Below are 22,177 nucleotides of genomic sequence, written 5' to 3'. Positions count from 1 at the left end.
AATGCCAATAACACCACCTTACATGGATTTTTATGTCAAGCAATGTGTGAAGGTGACATCATGGACAATCTATGAGTTGTGTATCTGTTAATCATACAATTTTTATAAAATTAGAAATAATTAACAGGGACATACAAATGCAAACCTTCCTTCTATAGGACGATAAGGCATAATGTCCTTTACCAGTTAGGAACCAATGATACATTTCTTGTTATACATTAAATACTGTGAGTCAAGGCTGTAGCCATGGAGTCAACATTGGGGGGGACCAAATCTGCATGCCCCCCACCCCCCTAAACACACACACCCTTACGTCCTGCCATTGAAATTCTAAAGTAAAATATGTAAAAATTCACTAACACATAAGACATGTTTCTTTTTTGCAAAACAATAACCATTCCCGACATCAAAATTTCATAACACTTTACAAAATCCCAATAAACAGTTACAGTCATTAATATAGCCTATGCAAACTAATTGGTTAGTGTAAGGGAAACAATGTGGTTTGGGAGAAATGCAAGCAGCAAACTCTGGGGCTGAAAAATGAAACCAATGTGGAAGGGCCAAAAACTGCAGTATCTCAAATGACCACTTGAGGCTGGCTCCAAGAGCGAGTCAATCCCCATGCACCCCCATGTTAAAAAGCCCAACTTTACAGCGGAAATAAACATGTTTACAGCCTGGTACAAAAAACTATTTTGGTCTCAATAGCTAATTGTGCTTAAGACACTTAGACACCTTCACAGAGTATAGGTGTAGCTGTAACTGTTGCTTTTTCAGTGGGTTTTCAGTTTATGAAAGTTAACTGTAATGTTTTGGCCACCTAAAAAGTATTGTTCAGGGATTGGTTTTACTGAAAAGACCCTCTAAGGAGTCGGATGTTCAATTTTTTTCAGTGAGCACATTTTCTTAATAGTCAATAGTTTCTTAATAGTCTTCCAAATATGGCCACATCCAAGATAGCGACGGCCAAAATGCCAAATATGAGGCATCCACAAACAAATGGGTAATGTCATGGGGCTCTAGTTTCCCGGCACAGCGCAGGTGGCGCAGGGTGGCGAACCCCGCGCAGAGCTAGTTTCAAGCAGCGCAACCCGAGGCGCGCTCAGTTTGGTAGTTTGGCAGACCGAGGTGCACTGAGATGGGTGTGGCGGCGCAGCAGGGGGAGGTGTCGACAGATCCAGCTTGGCGCAGTGACAGTTTCATGCCAAAAGGCTTCGCCAAAGGTGCGCTAAAAGATCGCCTGCTGAAACCAGGTCTACTGTCAGCGCAGGGGGAGCGCAGCCGGTGTAAGCCGAAGTTTGGCTGACTGGCGGACAGTGCGCACACGTCACCAAAACCTCACAGGCAGGTTTCCAGAAAGTCAGCCACATTAACAATGCAATAAATAGCCACAAAACCACTATTCAATGCAACTATCTGCAATCAGCACATAAATGTATCTCTATATCGACTGTCCCGTCACATCTGATGTCAGATCAAAGGGGATTGGCACCGTTTGGCACGTTTGGCACGCGTAATGGAAACCCAACCTGATTTGATTAACACAGCTGCAAACTAATGAGTTCACATCCCTCTCAGCCAACCACAAACAGCCACAGCATCAGATAGGGAGTATATATTCAGCATCTGTCATCTTAGAAAAGTCAAAAGAAAAGAAACAGAGTGAGACTGCGAGAGAGAAAGAGAGAGCGCGCGCGCACGAGAGAAACGCAACATTGATTTACAATTGTGGTGACCTCCTCCCAGGCTACCTTTGCATCATCAGCCCGTGGAGGTCTGCTCGCAGTTCCGTATATTCGGACACTGCGAGCTTGGACCTCCCGGACCAAAACATCAGTTTCCTCCTGGGAGAAGTTTGGCCGTCTGACGCTGCTGCTCTCTTCTGCCATGGCGAATTGAGTAAACTCTCATTACACCTTCGCGCGGCGCATTTAAGGGGGAGGAGAGGGGCTCATTTGATTGGTATGATGTGTGTAAACCCCACTCCACGCCTTCTCTCCTCCCTCTTTCCGACTTGCGCCGGTAGGAGGGACGGAGGTGGGAAAGAGGAGTAGCTGCGCCAGGGCGCACGGTGTGCCAAACTTACAAAATCCGCCTGGCCACACCCAGTTGGCGAAGCGCAGGTGCGCTGCGCCCCCGCTGCACCCGGTCTGCGAAAATAGAGCCCATGGTGGCTACGTAAATTATTTTATATGTCTTTAACTGTTGGTACGTAAGAGTAAACAGACCGTTGACTCGAGTGTCACATGCTTTCCTAAATCACCCATCCACCCCAAAGTTCTCCCTACACAGTTTTAACAAGGGTGTATTACAGCGTCATACCACTACAGCCTTTGCTCCTGGCATTAGAGTCATGACTTATATTGCCACTAGAGGTCTTTGTTGGTTACATATAGACCTGCATCATACTTAAGCATTTGAATAAACGACTGATACTGTTGGTTTTCACTGGACAACTTCAGTCTGCTGAATCTTTGGGGTGGTTATGCTGGAGTAGCATGGATAATACGTTTTGAGGTTTTCAGGGCTCTTCTGTGTCCCAGTCTGCCACTACGTACCACAGACCCAGGCTTCTAATCCTGTATAAGTCAATTTAGCACCAAGCTGTTACAATTTAATACAAATAAAATGCAGTTTTCCAATTAATTCTCCCTGATTAGCTCTTGTCATCTTTATTTTGTCACACACGCACAGTGATACAGGATTTGCTGAGCACAAACCTGGGGCCCTCTGCAGAGTCTGTGCATACAGTAAAAGTGATCTCTTAATAGAGCAGCACATCAAGCAAAGTATGAATGGATGTCAGCATTCTGTCCTCAGGTCTATGTAACTTGTTCAAGAATTTAAGTGAAGATGAGCTGAACACTGGAATCACTGAAGCTCAACAAAGCACAGTCGTCTGGTGGAACAGCAGAGAGAAGTGGCTGAGGGGCTGTCAGTAGCAGACTTGGTGTGTGGCATCGCTCTGCTTTGAACAGTGTTATTAGTGGAACTACAGTGAGTGACTGGGCTGCAATGGCACTGTGGCCCTGAAGGAGCCCGGTCTTCAATGTGCTTCTGGAGCCAATCCCTCAGTGACTTCATTAGTCTAATCATCACTTTAATGGGATTTAAATCGCTGCTCAAACTCTGAAAAATTGAGTGAGCAAACTATTTCCTGAGTTAAGGACACATTAGAACTGAGTGTTGGCAAAAACGGCTTTTACATACCATGATGGGAAATTATAGTGTGATTAACTGACCACAGAGCTGACACTTAAATAATTCTACGGCCCATATTGGCCGGTCCATAAAAACCCAACTCCTGACAATGGTGACCTTCAGTAGGTCAGAAGCTGAGGAGGTGTGAAGAATCAACTGCCTGAGTGATAAAACACCAACAGAGAGTTTATACAGTATGCTGGGCACTCACGGGGTGTGTCAAAACCTCTGTAAGCTTGTGGTTGTGGTGCAACCACGTCTACAGTCAAAGTGATTCCACCTGTTCTGAATGGGCTAGATTTTTTGTGTTTTTTCAGCCTAGTCACCAGAAGAAAATGTTGGCATTGCATTTCCACAACCCACCAATACTTTTGTACATTTCATACGTATCATATCAACTTTTCTAACGTGTCATAGTATATGAGCTGACTTTGTGATCAGTAGGTGAAGGGGATAAAGGATGGTCTAACGTGTAGACAAGATGCCTGCCAAGCTGCAGACCACTGTTCCAGTCCCAAAAACAACAAAACCATTTTTTTTTAGCGATGGCTGTGTTCCAGCAGCTCCTGAGCCACCAAACACAGGTGCGGTGTTTCAACTGGGGATAGTGCCACAAAAGCTGTTGTTTCTTCCGAGACACTGCTGCCAGGATAACGCAAAGGAATGTTTTTGAACCAAGACATCACTGCATTTCCAGCTGGGATAGCGCCATGAAAAGCTGTATTTTTTTTTTAGTTTTTTTTTTTTTTTTACCAAGACACGCCTGCAGTTCCAGCTGAGATAGTTCCATGAAAAGAGGCTTTTTTCTTTTTTTTTTTTACCAAGACGATGTGTTTCCAGGTAGGATAGTGCCACAAAGGATTTTATTTTTTATACTGGGACATGGCTTCATTTCCACCCGGGAGGGTGCCATGAAAAGCATTTTTTTCTTTTTGTGTAGACACTGTTGCATTTCCAGCCAGATGATTGTTATGAAAAGCATTTTTTAAGCAAGACATCACTTTATTTCAAGCCAGGATAGTGCCATGAAAAGCAGTTTCACTGAGACACTGCTTCATTTCCAACTGGGATAATACCACAAAGGGTTTTTTGTTTTTTTTTGTTACTGTGACATGGCTGCGTTTATAGATGGGATAGTGCCAAGAAAAGCAGTTGTCTTTTTACTGAGACATGGCTGCATATCCAGCCAGGATAGTGCAATGACAATAGGCTGTTTTTTTCACTGACATGCTGCTGCATTTCCAGTTTGGATAATGCCTCAAAGGGTTGTTTTTTAACTGAGCCATGGCTTCATTTCCAGCTGGGATAGTTCCATGAAAAGAGAATGCATTGGTTAGAATTTGGTCAAAGGTCATAGATCAAGGTCACTGTGACCTTATCTGTCGCATTCTCATTTACATCGTATCCCAAGAACACCTATAAGGAATTACCAAGACATTGCATTTCCAGGTAGAATAGTACCATGGAAAATGGTTGGTTTTTTTACCAAGGCATTCCTGCATTTTTAAATGGGACAGTGCCACGAAATGCCATTGGTATTTTACTAAAATATTGCAGTGTTTTCAGCTCGTCATGCCTTGGTAAGATTAAGTATCCTGTGGAACGTGTTACCGTGATCACACAGAGATTGTGTGTGTTGTTCCTCTATTTAATTGTGTCCTTAGTCCCTCAGGCAGAGTTTGATGGACAGAGTGGATCAACAGGGTCCATAGTTCACCTCATTAACTCCTCCCTTCAACATGTTCCTCCCACCAAGATGGAAATGAAGCATCATACTCCAGCTGACAGAGGAAGCCCCATCAGAGAGACATGGGTTTGGAACATGTACGGTCTGTGTCTCACAGTGTGGAGTCTACATTACCTCCTGTACCCACAGCTTAATATTAGAGTTGTTTGTTTAGTTCCTTACAAGCTACTATAAATAGAATGGTAGAGTTTTTAAAATGCCATATATCAATCAGCAGCACGTAAAGCAACAATTCTATTTATATGGCAAGAGTCAGTTGGCTTTTGTTTAGGACAAATGTCATTTTAAGAGGCGGTACAAGACAGCTCTCTCCTCAGAAACAAGGGCAGCTCCTATCTAACTGGACAAACAATCCACACACACAAACAGTGCACAACAACTGCAGTGCAGTTGCAGAGTGTTAACGTATTCTTTTATCAGGGAAAAAAAATGGATTAAAGCCATATCTATATTCCCCAAACTAGGGTATCACTGGGGTATCCCATAGGAAGGTGTATGGAGCCAGGAGCTAACATTTTCACAAGGTAAAATGCTTTGTGTAAGGGTTTCATTGTACACAGAAGTCACACTTTGGTTCCTATCCCCCTGTAGGAGTCAGGGTCTGGTGCGATTCAGTACAGCAAAAAACATTCTTTCAAACAGACAGTAGTGTGAGTGTCAAAGACAGACACAATCTTCCTGCTGGGGACTGAGGTAACATTTTGCCCACTGGCAACTTTGGAAATGATAAAAATAAGGAACATTTCAAACACTTCCATTCTACACTGATTTAAACATTTTCCCAAAGGGGCAAAAGGTCACAACAGGCTAGAAAACTGTAAAGAAAAAAAAGAAAAGAAAAGAAATTGTAGATAGAAATTTCTACAACCCACAGTTTATCCACTACTTTACCACCACACTTAATATCTTTGGCACTAAATTCCCACCACAACCAATCATACAGAGGCAGTTCCACCTACGTTCTCACTGTTGTGGTCAGCCTCGCTGGGACAGCCAAACAGCTCTCGCCGCAGCAGGTTGCCATCGTACTCCAGGAAAGTCAGATAGAGATTCCGAAAAAACTCCACATGCTTGTTCTTCACTCGCAGCTTCTTGGGAGAATTCCAGTGGATCACCTAGCCAGAAGAACCAAAGAAAGTGACAAAGGTTAGCAGTTTAATATTATTATTATCATGACTGTTTTTGTTGTCAAGCTCAGATCAATTCTTTACAATGGGCAGACCAGTAAACCAGTTGCATTTAACCAAATCATAAACATCCTGGTCGTGCTTGGATTTGAGCAACTGTCGTTCTAGCTCAAAGTCTTTTCCCCATATCTCCACTGCTGCTTTGAAGGAAAGCCTTACAGCCACTGTATGTAACAAGTGGCTCACTATTTCTTTCAGAAATGATAATCCTAAGATTAACTTCAAAATATCTTCCTACATCAAAGAAGGACATGAGCAGTAGTTAAAAAAAAACAGAAATAAAGTTTCCTACAACAACTTATTTTAAGAAATTAAGGATTCAAATTCACGGACACTCTGAACCACAAACTAATACCCGTAATACCTAGGAATTTTGACCAATTCCCAAATTTTCAGCAGAATGTTCAGCACCACGTTCACTTATCCTATTAGTGCTTACACCACATCAATGTCTTTTAGAAATTAGTTGCCTGCAACTCAAATGCCATTTCAGCTTATTTCAATATTTCCATTGTGCTTATACCTCACCCTCTACTTCAACATCTTCCAGCACTTATACTGACAAAGGTTACCTCTCAGCTACAATTTTACACTTTTTACACAATTACACAATTTTACTGCTTACACAGATAGTTAACACCTCAACTGCCACTTAAATTCCTTTCAGTACCTGCAGTGACAGTGCTAAACCTTAACTGCTTCAGGTTCTTACAGTGTTTCCATTGATGGTGCTAAGACCTCAGCCTCCACTTCAACTTACTTTTTTCAGTGCTTATCAATTCAATCAATCAATCAATTTTATTTATAAAGCCCAATATCACAAATCACAATTTGCCTCACAGGGCTTTACAGCATACGACATCCCTCTGTCCTTTGGACCCTCACAGCGGATAAAACTCCCCAAAAAAAACCCTTTAACGGGGAAAAAAAACGGTAGAAACCTCAGGAAGCTACAGGAAGTTACACCTTGAATGCAATTTTAATGTCTTATACTGCTTACACTGAGAGTGCTTGCAACTTAACTAGCACTTCAACTTCTTTTAGTACTTCAACTTTAGCTGTTACTCCCTCAAAATCAAATTTCATGCTCTACAGACTCACATTTAAAACATTCCTTTCAAAGGTTTCAACTGTAGCTTCGCAGCAGATGCAGACACATGCACATTTTCCTCAGTAAATTTAGCTAATTCTGTATTATGCAAATTGTCTTGTGTTTTAATAACATAAATGGTTCATGTCAAAAGTGTTTAGCTTTTGTTACAGGAAAGGCTTTTATAACAGAAAAGCTTGTGTCTAAAGAGCACTTTACATACAGACTGCCAACTTTTGGACAAAGTCTAATTTGATTACATCTTGTAGTTTCTATAGGAGTCAAATCCTGTGTCTAATCTAGTTATTGTCATGCAGGAAACTAGAATTACCGCCTCATGGCTGTATGCCTCTGCGAACCTGTCAAGTTGCAGAACAGTTTGCATTCATGTCTGTGATAACATGGATGCTTCCCACACATCTTCCCCCCTGAAGCAAAGAAGATCTATGCAATCAGCCCAGCGTCAAGGTGAACACTCAAGATTAGTGTCACCAATTCAGTATCTCACCAAATGTCCTGTTCCTGAGTTATGACAGTGAGTAATGGCCAGAAAAGTGTTATTGCAGACTATAATGATGTCACGGTAAAGCTGACCTTTGACCTTTTGGATGCAAAATGCCATCACTTCATCATTATATCCAATTAGACATTTGTGTGAAGTTTTTGTCATTGTCAGTATGCATTTTTGAGTTATGGCCGAAAACATGTTTTGTGAGGTCACAGTGACCTTGACCTTTGCCCTTTAACCACCAAATTCTAATCAGCTCATTCTTGAGTCCAAATGGACATTTGTGCCAAATTTGAGTAAATTCTATCAAGGCCATCTTGAAATATTGCGTTCATGAGAATGAGACAGATGCAAGGTCAAAGTGATCTTGACCTTTGACCACAAAGTTCTGATCACTTTATCCCTGAGTCCAGGTAGATGTCTGTGCCAAACTTGAAGAAATTCCTTATAGGTGTTCTTGGGGTATGATGTTAATGAGAATGCGACAGATGAGGTCACAATGACCTTGATCTTTGACCTTTGACCAAAATTTAACCAATTTGTCCTTGACTCAAAATGGACATTTGTGCCAAATTAGAAGAAATTCCATCAAGGTGTTCTTGAGATATCCCCTTCACAAAAATGAGATGGGTACAAAGTCACAGTCACTTTGACCTTTAAACACCAAAATCCAAGTTCATCATTGCCTCAAAGTGGGAGTTTGTGCCAAATTTAAAAAAAAATCACTCAAGGTGTTCTTGAGATATGACATTCACAAGATTGAAACAGCCAAGGTCAATGTGACGTTGACCTTTGAACACCAAATCTTATCAGTTCATTGTTAACTCCAAGTGGACATTTGTGCCAAAATTGAAGAAATTCCCTAAAGGCATTCTTGAGATATCATGTTTATGAGAATGTGACAAACGTACATATGTACGGACATACATATGAACAGATGGATGAACAAACTGAAAACATAATGCCTCTGGCAACAGCTTTGCTGGCGCAGAGGCTTAAATAAAAGACAGAAAATAGCATCATGTGGGTGTTCCGCAGGCCATCCGACAACTGGCTCAGCCCAAAAAGATCTGAATCAAACTAAAAAAGCAACTGCATATCTGCTTTCCTATTTGGCTTCTACTGACTCTAGCAATCTAGTGCTACATCTTGTGTTTATTGCCTCCTCTGATTATTACTTTTTTCTTCATGAGACATTTTGCTGCATTAGACACAAATGTGTCTACAACTATAATTTATTACATGATTCGGCTTTTGGTTTGCTCTCACTGTGTCAAGTCTGCTTGGGCAATTTGACAACATAAAGGATTATCCATCCATAACCACTTAGCCGTTAATATTTTGATATCCGCTCATTTGAAAAGCAGTCTAATTTATGCTTGGAGCAATGATATGAAATGAGCTATGACATTGACAAAGCCATTAAAAAACTGCCATTAAAAAACACCTACAGGCATTATTGAACATTATTGGTGTTGGAGCCTAGAGGTATAATAAGGCCAAACTAAATATCTTACAGATGGCTTCCTTTCAGGGAGCCTAATCACTGCTACCATAGGTCCATTTCCTTGTTGGATAAACAGCTGAAATTGGAAGAATATTTTATCTGATGAAAGGGCACTAAGCCCAACTAGAAATATCTCTGAAGTTCCACATTCTGTATGTTCACACATATGTTGTATGTATACTGCATTATGCTGAACCATCAACTGCTAACAGGCTTGGGCAGCTCTGCACATCTACTGAAACCTTGAAGAGACATGACACTTTTTCAAGGTTAACAAAATCCATAATGCTTTTACTCTGCCTAGAGTAGAACCAAATGTGTGTCACTGAGTGTGTGCTTGGCTTGAGACTCTTGAACAATGCAGGTCAGGTCTTGCATGTCTGAAGTGACTGAGTGTGAGCATAGTAGGGACAGAAGGGTCTCACCTTGAGGTCTGACACGTCTTTGTAGCACTTCTCGGAGCGGGTGTGGTCAGACAGCTGGACATTCCAGAAGCAGGGCAGCTGGTGAACCAGGAATGGGTTCTGTTTGATCACAGCGTTGAAGATGTCCTGCAGACACACACACACACACACACACACACACACACACACTGAGCCTTATGCTTTGCCTTATAATTCATCATCTACAGGCCTGCACTTCGCCATTCAATGTGTCTAATTGATGACCACCAAGTTGTTTAAAACCTCACCCTGGTTATTGCATAGATGTAGGGAAGGGAAGGGTAGGGTAGAATGTTTATTCTATGACCACATAAAGCTGTGTTAAATTTTACCCTGCTTATTGCATGGATTGTGGGTAGGTTGCTAGCATAAGGTAGAGGAGGGTTGGGTAGAGTATTTAGTCAATGACCACACAAAGTTGTGTTAAATCTTCCCCTGGTTATTGCAACCTGGTAGATTGGATAGGGTAGAGTAGAGTAGGCTAGGGTAGGGATGTAGGGTAGGGTAGGGATGTAAGGTAGGGTAGAGCGGTAGGGGAGGGTAGAGTGTTAATTCGATGACCACACAAAGCTGTGTAAAATCTTATCCTGGTATAATTGCATGGGTTATGGGTAAGTAGGGAGGTAGGGCAGACTAGGGCAGAGTGTTTATTTGATGACCAAGCAAAGCTGTGTTACATCTTACCCTGGATATTGCATGGATTGTAGGTAGGTTGTTAGGATAAGGTAGGGTTGGGTAGATAGGGTAGGGATGTGCGAGATGTACAGTGGGGTAGAGTGGGAGGGTAGAGTGTTTATTCGATGACCACACAAAGTTGTGTTAAATCTTACCCTGGTTATTGAATGGATTGTAGGTAGGTCATTAGGATAAGGTAGGGTACGTAGGGTAGGGTAGGGATGAAAGGTAGGGTAGAGTGCCAGGATAGGATAGGGTAGAGTGTTTATTTGATGACCAAACAAAGCTATATTATATCTTGCCCTGGTTATTGCATGGATAGTAGTAAGGGGAAGGAGGGTAGGTAGGGTAGGATGGTAGGATAAATAGGGAGGTAGAGTAGTTAGAATAAGTAGGTGGTAGAGGGTAGGGTAGAGTAGGGTATGGTAGTGTGTGTAGGTAGGTAGACAGACGGATGGAAATATGTTTTATACTAAAGACCAATTTAACAAGCACAATAAAACAATGTATTAAAAACACCACATTTTAAACAAAAACACTCAAATTACCATAGTGTATGTCTAACATGTCTTTATACTTTATCACAATTTTTAACTGATTCTTTTGATATGGTACTGTGCTCTTGTTTAATCAGCAAATGATGGCAGCACATGGATGCCAAAAACACAGGGTAACACATTTTTGCAGACTGTAGAAGATGGTAATGCATATTACATAAGTCTTTTAACTTGGTAGATGAAGGCATGTACAGAAGGAGACTGGGGTGCCAGAACTGACGGGACACACGAATCTGACGCGTAATTAGCCTCTAATTTGAACACACCTGAGAGACAATGGAGATTTGGGCTACATAGTAATTCCTTTAATTGCATTGTTTCCTTAACTTACATCTTCACCCTGCGTCATGGTTTGGTGTGAGTTTTTACCCATATACGCACTGTCCAAATATAAATAAGGGCATACAGCTTTCACTGTCGGCATAGTTTATAGTCCTCAGTTTGCTTGAATATGTTTGAACTGTTTGACAAATACCCGTACATTTATTTAAACATAGACTCTCTGTTTCTACTGCCCCTTAGATCAGTCAAACCACACTGTGGTAATACCTTTACTGCAAACTGAATGCACAACAACTATTTCTCCTGTCAGCAATGCCTTTTTAAAAAATGCTGTAATTATTTGTATACGCATTTATTGATATTCTCTTAAAGTCATTATTTAATTATCTGGGTTATGACTGGAATGATTTATGCTTTGCAGAAATGATTTATTAGTCCAAATGTTTTAAAAGAAAGAAGTGAAAATTACGGAAATATATCTCACATCAATTACGTTTCTACCTGACGTGTTAGACAATTAAAAAAATAGCTGAAAAACAGCAGACTCTCTTTCTCTCCCTGACTAGTTATATAACTCATGCTAGAGAGGAAAGGGCAAATAACAGATAATGAAGAGATACTTTTTTGACTTTGGGATCTTTACAGGTGCATGGGACAAAAGTCTCAGTGACAGATTCCAGCTTCCTAATGGTAGACATAAAACTCTACAGCCACATAATGAATGTTGCGATAAAGAGGGCTGACAGTCCATTGGAGGAGCTCATACAGCAGAAGGCAGATGGAATGCTCAAACGATTTCTAAAGCCCCGTTCATTCTCCAAACTGCACACCTTGTGGGACTTTACTTAATGAAGGTTTAATTAAAATCTCATAAATGCACCTCTCATATAAATGAGCTCTGAATAGCTCTGAAATAATGGGGAGACCCTTCACCAAGGTCTCAGTGTCTGCCCTTACCATATTAGATATAGATAGATAGAGATATATTGAAGTTAACGCCTCTTTATGACCTTCAGGATACATGTACACTGGAGTGGGATGAACAATTTATAAATGGAATGGTCTGTTGCACTCGCAGATGAAAACAGAAGCAAACACTATTTGTACAGCAGTTGAGGGTTTTGTGTGTTTTTGTTAAAGCTGCTGTGGATACCTTGCAAAAGAACTTAACAGTCCAAAACAAATCCACCAGCAGCAGACAGGCGTATATACTTGTCATTGCACATATTGACTAACGTGAACATTTGCACATCCCCTGTTCAATACTTTAGCGTGTCCTGCAGACACTGCAGACACAGCTTTCTCACTCTAAAAACTGTTGTATTGTACATATTTTTTTATGTGTTTTTAAGGGTTCAAGTCTGAAGGGCTGAAACCCTGTTATTTTTGCTTTGACTTCTTCTTCTCTATTTTTCTTCAGAAATGTTTCCGCAAATTCCCGTCAGATGGTACACTGTAGAGACATGAAATTTTTATCATTGATTGGAAGTTGTGCACAAATGCTGCTCAAGAAGTATGATGCAAATTGGCCAGATGGGGATGCTATAATTAAAGCCTAAAAATTCAATTTTGAAAGGCCACACCCTTTTCATCATAAGTGTGATTGACTTGAAATTTAACACACTAGTGCAGCTCAATGTGTGTATGAAAACCACACAGGAGCCATGAAAGGACCACAGTAAAATTTTAAATTTTTTGGAAAACACATTTTTGACATCGCCTCCTTCACCATAGATCTGATTCTATACAATATTTTCAGTGGATCATCATAAAACCGAGCTTATCAAAAGTTATTAAAAGCTTGTTGATATCTCATTGTGATCTCTCAATGATACTGACCAATGAACTTTAGAGAGGGCGGGGCTCAGCACATAAATTGCCCTAACTCCATAAGCATTGAGCCAACTATAACAAATCTTGAAGAAAATGTCAACGTAAGTATCTGAATCATACCTTCAAAGTTTTATCAAAATCAACCACTAGGGTGCGCCACAAATTAAAACAATGGATAAAAGGATATGTTAAATCCTAATGTTTAAACCATGCGTGTAAAATTATTTTAAAATCGGTCAATAGGGGGCTCCACCAGTTCCAAACAAGTGCAATAGCATTTTGCATAATTTAACCATAAATAAATGACAGCTTGTTCAAACATCACCAAACTTGGTGGATTTTTTAAAGTAAGCTTTTAAAGCATCGCCTCAAAATATTTCCGCAAACAACCAATATGAAGCAACAGTGTTTCTTAAGGCCCAGTAGTCATTTGTACATTAATGAATGAGCATCTGTTCAATTGTCATAAAACCTGTTGGTAATCATTAATGCAGGCATCAAGAACTGTCAAAGGTCTTGATCCTATGCAGCTTTCAAGTTTTAAAGGTCTGTGGGGGCTTGAACCCCGGAAATGCCGCTTGAGGCTTTATTTATAATATATTTCTATATTTTAATTTAATTCTATATTTATGTTTTGCCTGTTGCAGTACTTTAGTACCTACAAGAAACATATTAAGATGATATGGAAAAAAAAAGACAAACACCAAGGCCAATTTCTTGTGAGTGAAAATGCACACTGATTTTGAATGTAGTTTTCCATTTCTTCTTTCTTTCTTTTTGTTGTTGTTGTCAAAGGCAGTTCAATTACAACTGAGAGGGAACCTTTTGACTGAGCTTTTCATTTGTTGCTCTTTGTCAGTGACATGCTCAGATTTCTATTATGAGTTATAAAAACATTATGGAAAGGACCCCACAGAGAAACAAAATGTTTTTCTTTAACTTTATGCTTGGTCAGGTGTGTTTCCTATTGTGTGTAAACATGTCTTGCTCAAGGAGAAGTCTGTTCTGGATAAAAAACTGATTTTCTGACCCCATGTTGATGCTTACTCCAAAAAGGCCAGCAGATTGTTTTTCCAGAGATAAATGAACACTCTTAACATCTCTTCTGAGACGATGACTTTCTCTTACAGACGCTTCTTTGAATCAGTTTTATTTTTCTGTGTTATAGCTTGGTTTGGAAATCTATATCTCTCCAATAAGAATAGATTTGAAAGTCTTGTCAAAATGGCCAAGTAAGTTTTCAGGGAGGAGCCAGGTCAAGCTCTTGGACATTTATAACAAGCAGGTTAATAGAAGGGCTGATGCTATAATGCACTGCCAGGATCATCCACCCCTGGATGAGTTTAAGCTTTTGCCCCTGGACGTCATTTCAGCGTGGGCATTAGGAGGAGCAATAGATTTATTGTCGCCGTCATCCTAAATGACATTGTAGTGGTTAATAGCAAATAGCACTGTGGCTGTATCCCTTGCACTTCCCTTGCACTCTTGCATATGTGTAACCTACTTGGTATGGTATGAATTTCCTTTTCCCAGCTCTAGCTCTGTTGATTTATTGTGATGGTGTGTTGTTGTACTTTGTATTCTGTTCTCTGTATTTATGTGAAGCCTTGCTACAAAACAAATTTACCCTCAGTGGACAATAAAGATAACCTTGAACCTTGATATCATGGTTGAATATTGAGCTGATTTTGCCAATGTCAAAAAGTGCATGAGACTTCACAAAGAGTGAAGAGAGTCTCCTCAACTTTGCTAGACACAACAAACAGACCGGATCAAGCGAAAGGTAAAGAAAAACCTTCCATTTCTCTGTAGGGATCCTTTCCATAATTCAATTTCAATTCAATTTTATTTATAAAGCCCAATATCATAAATCACAATTTGCCACAGAGGGCTTTACAGCATACAACATCCCTCTGTCCACTGGACCCTCACAGCCTATAAGGAAAAACTCCCCCAAAAAAACCCTTTAACGTGTGTTATCAGTAACACAGAATCTGAGCCTGTCAGTGGCAAAAACAAGTTATAACAGTGCAGCCTGTTTCACAGCTGTACCTGTAGCACTCTCTCTCAGCACGGGACCAGTTTCAAAAATAGTTATCTTCGTTTGTCACTTAGACACAAAAACATGGAAAAATAGTGTCCAGGCTGAATAATACCTAAGTTTCCCTTTAAGAAACAAATTGCTCTCCTCCCACTGAAAAAGAACAGGGGAGAATTTGCATCGCTTCACACCATGTTCAAACAGCACTGTAGCTGGGAAAAAACAAATCTCAAGGGATCTCACTTCAACACATATTGTCGATTTGAAGAGGGGAGCGCTAAGCAGTCAGTATGCTTCATAATCCGTATCCAATTGTTGGACATCATCTAAAACCTCTTGGGGGTTGCAGCTTGACAGTTTTTGTGATTTTCAAACACTGACAATCTGACAAGCACGGCCACTTTCACAAAATAACTGGTCAGTTGTGTGGAGGTGTGAAAGTATACAGGATTTAAATTTGTCTCTTAAAGTCTTTTTGCTTTCATTCTTCACACATCTACCTCTGTCAGTTGATGTGCGGACAAGTGAGTGCAACCCAATGGATACCGTTGACAATATTTTGTTCCAAAAATAAATGTGATAAATAATATTATTGTAATTTTGAGACCACTTTATGCCACTATTTTAATAATAATATAATAGAATAATAACGCAAGTGCACTCTTCAAAGATGACTGAACTTTTAATTATTAAGAATGTTCTGTATGTCAAAAGTGAACAAATGATGACCGATGTGTCTCTTGCATGCCACAGGATTGAATGCAATGTTTTGAAAAAAGGTCTAACAGACCCAGTGTTGAATACTGTGTAACACAAATGCTAATAACTCTTCCTTTAGAAAGAATAACACGAATAGGGAAACAGGGTATCTTTGAAAAGGTTTGGGAACCTTAGCTTATGTGAAATGTATGGACCTATCAGATGATAAGGAGGAAGAATGAGTACTCCATGATAAGAAACCTCACAATATGGTCACTTTGTGCTTAATTTTTTGTGAAGATAATGAAATAAATGTCTAGTTTAACAAATGTTTAGTAGTTTTATGTATGTACTTAATATGGCTTTATGTCTGAGTAGTTATTTGTTTGGGTTTTGTGTCTGTGTGTGCCTCAGTGTGTGTGTTTTGGTTGATGAGGCACCCATTTGTTCTATGTATAAAGAAAATTTCTCATAAACATATTGTTAAATTTTTTGTTTTTTCATTCATTTTTAAGTTATTAACATCTCTTAATATATACAATTAAGGATCCATGACATTATAGTACCTTTAAAGGAATAGTTTGCTCCCAGGAACAGGCAACCTGGGAGCCGGGCGGTTTGCTGGTGAATTTACGGATGGGAGGATAAAGTTTTGAAGGATAAAACTAAAAACAACAGAGTTTTTGGCTCATTGACAGGGGTTGGCAAGCTAAGGACTATTGAGACTGTGCCTCTTCAACTTCAAAAGTGCAGCTGCAGGCTACCGGTAAGCTACATTGTGTTGTCTTTGAAAAGTTGTTTCATTTCTCTTTGGACTTGTGCAAATAGGTGGGGTGGAGAAAAAAATAAAAGGAGAACTGAGGTGCTCAAGCTTTATAATCAGTGGTGTAGTGGAGGGTATACAGAGGTATACGGGGTATACCCACCTCTTTTTCCAGGGCTTTTACAGTATACCCACCTTTCAGCCAAAAAGCCACTGGTGTAAGAGCCACTTAAGGACATATTTATATTTGGTAAAAATGTCTGTGTTAATATGACATATCATATAGGTTCTGCTATTATTTCAGTTTGCACGACCATTTCTGTATATTTTGAATAATGCCAAGGTTATGTTTATATTTACTTTTACTTTATTTATGTGTTAGAATACAGGAACCAGTTACTTATGACAGGTATGGTGCCATAAGGCAGTTTAGTGCGCATGACAAAAGGAGATTGTTGATAACGTCATGCCTAAAGACGATATGAAGTCTGAAGTTTTTGACCATGTTATGCAGCGTTAAAGTGGATAATAACAGGTAATACAGTAAGAATATATAGAAATTCTGTACGAGATGTGATTTTGGAAGGACTTGGCCTGCCGTTTTGTTTCGTTTTTGCATTCTCAATAAACGTCGTTCAGTTTTTTCCCTACCTCGTGTGAGTACTGTGGCTCTTCCCAAAAGGATCAGGAACAGGAGTGACAACTGATGGCCACTATACTTGGAATATATGGGAGAGTATACCCCCTTTCTCCTTGATAACTCACCAATCTACCTAGTAGTACATCCACCTCATCAAATGCCACTACACCACTTCTTACAATGGTCAGGAAAACCCTTTATTCTGGCATCGCTTTGGCTAAAACAAAAATGCGTGTAAGCACAATGGGCAATATTGAAGTCGGCAAAATGATGGTCATGTCCATACATGGTACAAAAAGTTGATACTGTAATAACCATGAATTTGCAAGGTTATCCCCTTTTTGTATGATTTACGGGGCTGGCACTACAAAGACAAACAAAAGATATAAAGTTCTTGGAGAGAGAATCGGGAGGCAGTGTAATGCGACCCAGGGGAGGCTATGACGGCACATTTTTCACCTCATTTTCCACTGTGGCCATTTAGAACAAGCAAAAAACACTTTGACCTTTAGATGTGGTCGGTTGACACATTGTACAAAGTAGTTTGTCTTAAGCATATAGAACCCTTTACTGCGGCTTAGTTCAACCCCAGATTTTCAGGTAGCAGTGGCAGAAAACAAAAGGGCTTGCCACAGTTTGCATTACCAACAGAATGTAGAATGCATAGTGAAACAGCCTTCCGCGACCAGTGCAGGTGTTTTTGTGATTTGCTCATGTGAAACGGCAAATTTTGAGTTGGCATGTCTGAGCTGTGAGGATGTGTACGTGTGTGTGTGTTACCTGGTCTGCCAGGGAGGTGGACAGCATGCTCATTAGTTCTCTCTCTGCAGTCAACCTCCACATCTGCTCCCATCTCAGCTTCCGCAAACGATCCAGGAGAAGCAAAATCACCCCTGGAAAGTACCACACACACACACACACACACACACACACACACACACACACACACAGATATGGTAGCTTAAGAAACAGAGAGATTACTATCTAGCTGCCTGGTAAAGGTGATTAAGTCCCTTCATGAGGCTTCGAATCACATCCTTGTGTTTTCTGAGATAAAGCTGCAGACTTAAAAAAAAAAAGACAGACCAGACTTTGGGTGGAGGAAACATGTTAAAATCCTCCTGGAAGAACAAATAATTCTTAGAAACCCGTGTGCTTCTTTTTTTCTGTTAACTTTCTCCCTCAAACAAACAAGAAAAAAAAAAAAAAAAAAAACCTCCTCCTTCTCAGTTCGCTGGCTAATAAAAGAAATCTTCAGGGCAGCTACAAATAAAATCAAGCAGCCAATTTTCAGAGGGACAGACATGGTGAATATTCTTCTTGCGAATCGGAACAAACAAACCATCTTTCACACACTGCTGTGCTCCATCTGTTGCCACGGCCACCGCCACAGAGCCGACCGGCCGCAGCTGAACTGGAGGCTTTCTGTCAAATTGCCGTCGTGTTTAAATGCAACACATGCCTTTCGGTTTCTGTTCGGTCACACTGACAGGAAGTTTAAGGGCAAAACGCTGAGCCTTTACAAAACCGACGTGTTCAGGTGAGTTTTGCACAGCCCCCGCTGAAATGTGTCTGCTGTGAAATTCACGGAGCTGCTGCAGCGGGTCGTGCTGTTTGTTTTGGGTTATAGTCAACAGAACGATTATCCTCTGGCTCCAAACGGCACAGAGAGAGCTATAAACCCTCCTGAAGGAAAAGACCTGCTGGATTTGATAGAGGAAAAAAATACAGGCAGGGGAAAATAATAACAAGGTGTAATGGAATCCAATCAATTTCACTATCAGCTGCTCGGAGGCTCTGTGAAATTACACCCCACACCTTTTTGAAAATGTTTTTCCATACAACTTTTAACAAGCCTGCTGGATGCCGGCATATGTCATCGATGCCTGTGCAAATGCACCACGTTTTTGCAAGGGGAGAAACTGCCTCGCTGCTGCTTTACTTACACTGTTATACTTTGAAATGAAGCTCTCAGAGGATAAAAGGAACACAGGATATAAAAGTACTTGGACAGCCATCAAATGTTTCTCTGTTACAGATGGTAAATGAGAATTACCTTGGATGGTTTAAATACCAAGTTATAATCACAGAAAGAGGTCAATGCTAATAAATTAAACTCTGTTTCAATACAATACAGATATGCTATATACAAGTTATATATACACAGTAGGAGTGGGCAATACGGATAAAACTGTCACTACCATTCAACCAGCCCAGTCACCAGAAGAAAATGTTGTCATTTTCTTTTACACAATTTTAGAGTGAAAAAAGGGAATGAAGCACCCTGCAAAAGTTTGGGCACTATAAGACATTTGAGCTCTCGGACAACTTTTACCAGGATCTCAGACCATAATTAGCTTGTGAGGACCATGGCTGACTCCTGAAACCTTGTCCCAACAATCAGCAGCCATGGGCTCCTCTAAACAGCTGCCTAGCACTCTGAAAACTAAAATAATTGATGCCCACAAAGTAGGAGAAGGTTATAAGAGGATAGCAAAGTGTTTTCAGGTAGCTGTTTCAGTTCATACTGTAATTAAGAAATGGCAGTTAACAGGAACAGTTGACGACAAGCTGAGGTCTGGAAGACCAAGAAAACTGCTCGTAGGATTGCTAGAATTGTGAATCAAAACCCCCGTTTGACTGCAAAAGACCTGCAGGAAGATTTAGCAGACTTTGGATTGGTGGTGCACTGTTGTACTGTGCAGTGACACCTGCACAAATATGACCTTCATGGAAGAGTCATCAGAAGAAAACCTTTCCTGTGTCCTCACCACAAAATTCAGCGTCAGAAGTTTGCAAAGGAACATCTAACATCTAAACAAGTCCTGCAAAGCAAAGGTATGTTTGGAGAAGAAAAGGTGCAGAGTTTCATTAAAAGAACACCTGTCCAACTGTTAAACACGGGGGTAGGTCAATCCTGCTTTGGGTTTGTGTTGCAGCCAGTGGCACAGGGAAAATTTCAAAAGATAGAGGGAAGAATGGACTCAGTTAAAAATTCTGGAAGTAAACATCACACCATCTGTAAAAAAGCTGAAGATGAAGAGAGGATGGCTTTTACAACAGGAGAATGATCCTAAACACACCTTGAAATCCACAATGGAGGAGCAAGCTGAAGGTTTTGCCATGGCCCTCACAGTCCCCCGACCTAAACATCATTATAAATCTGTGGATAGACCTCAGAAGAGCAGTGCATGCAAGACAGCCCAGGAATCTCACAGAAGTAGAAGCCTTTGCAGGAAGAATGGGTGAAAATCCCCCAACAAGAACTGAAAGACTCTTTGCTGGTTACAAAAAGCTTTTAAGCGCTTAGATGCTGTGATACTTGCCAAGGGGGCGCTACTAAGTACTGACCACGCAGCATACCAACCAAACTTTTGCTTTAGGCCCTTTTAATTTTTTTGTTATTTTAAAACTGTAAAAGACTGAAATGAAAAAGTATTCTTGCTCAAAGTATTTAAGAAATGTGTCATCTTTAACTTTTTACCCTTTGGAAATCAGCTTTTACTTGCTTAGCTATTTACAGTTAACAAAACTTTGACCAGGGGTGCCCAAACTTTTGCATGCAACTGTATGAGCTGATTTTGTCATCGTGGAACAGAGGAGTTGATGGATTGCGTGTCAGCCATAGACTGTATATAAAGATGGACAACGCGTTTTCACTCACCCCTACTGTACAAAAATGACGCCAGAACATCTCGCATATGGCTGCTGCCATCTCATGCTGGTGACGTCTTTGGAGCCTGAGTCTGTGCAGTAGCGTTCCCGCCCATACACCTGTCCGACCAATCATGAGCAGCGCCACTGACAGCAAACATACTGATTGGCACACACGGCTGTCAATCACAACCTCAATACCCCCTTTTTTAACATCAAATTACTAGAAATTATTAGACTTATCAGAATACTGAACACTTGAACAAACATCAGTGTGATAAGAACTACCTAAAATGACAGAAACCATCTTCGGGAAAAATGTATTTGACATGTACTTGGTGTTTTTAGTGTGGCCCATTTCCCACCCACTAATTTAGAGGGGGCAAGGTTTAAGACCTTTAATGCAGCTAACCACCAGGGGGCGATCAAGATGTTTTGGTTTCACTTTTGTGGAACTGTCATTTCATCCATCATTATGTACATTCTATGTTGTCACCAAGATGAGACATCTCCAAAGCTGCAGACCACTGTTCAAGACCAACAAACAGAAAGTGTTTTTTTTCCTGGTGAATCTTTGCAGAATTGACCTATGGCTAAGCCACGCCCCCCTCCACTCACTCGGACAAAATATCAACATTCAGTGACCAGCGCTATGGCAGGTGTCACAGTACACGACATTTTGCAGGAGGCAATTGATGATTTTTGGAGACATAACAATCAAATTTTGGTGCATCAAAGTGCCACTGAAGTTAAGGTTTTTGGCTCAGAATATGAGAAAAGGATAACGGCCTTTTTACCATCTTTACCAAGAGTGTCTCTCCGTTAGTTTAGCTAGAGATGTCAAAGATAACTTTATATTTCTTTCCAGCACAGTGACAATATGTTCCCTCAAACACGATGTTGACTTACCTTAGAACAGATGTGGACATCCTTGTAAATTTTATCCATGTTGTGGTCTACCGCATAACTTCATCCAAAGGACACTTTTCTCGGTTGAGATGTGGTTTAGGTAAAGGTAAAAAATACACCCCGTCGCCCAGCCTCTCAGCATACCTTGTGTAGTTGCATGTACCCCATGCACACCATTTGACCATTTTTAAACTTCAAATCTCAGAAAAAGCTCATAAAACCAAACAAAACTGACTTTCTGTAATGCATTTCAATGGACGTCCAGGCAGAGAATGTCTGAGTGTATGGGAATGGCTATACGCACTGTTACTGGCTCATCGCAATTGAGGATGGGGCTTAGCCATAGGTCAATTTCCAGCAGTGTTTGATCCAAGTGTTTTTCACTGAAAGCCCCCGCTTTTTCAGCAGCTTTTGTGTCACCAAACGTGGGTGTTTTCA

The 22,177-nt window shown here is 40.5% G+C and overlaps 1 protein-coding gene across 1 annotated transcript in view; it reads right to left on the bottom strand.

The window, feature by feature from the left end:
* The window catches only part of large1 (LARGE xylosyl- and glucuronyltransferase 1), a 161,803-nt gene that overhangs the window by 16,353 nt on the left and 123,273 nt on the right, over positions 1 to 22,177 (bottom strand). Inside the window, exons 8-10 of the mRNA XM_050035982.1 lie at positions 17,957 to 18,069; positions 9,669 to 9,794; positions 5,911 to 6,066 (exon numbers count right to left, since the gene is read on the bottom strand). Of these exons, the coding sequence (XP_049891939.1) occupies positions 5,911 to 6,066; positions 9,669 to 9,794; positions 17,957 to 18,069 (395 nt within the window). The remainder of the gene's footprint in view (positions 1 to 5,910; positions 6,067 to 9,668; positions 9,795 to 17,956; positions 18,070 to 22,177) is intronic.

Source organism: Epinephelus moara, chromosome 23, assembly GCF_006386435.1.
Source record: "Epinephelus moara isolate mb chromosome 23, YSFRI_EMoa_1.0, whole genome shotgun sequence".
Lineage (NCBI taxonomy): Eukaryota > Metazoa > Chordata > Actinopteri > Perciformes > Serranidae > Epinephelus > Epinephelus moara.
This window is presented reverse-complemented; position numbering and strand designations above follow the sequence as displayed.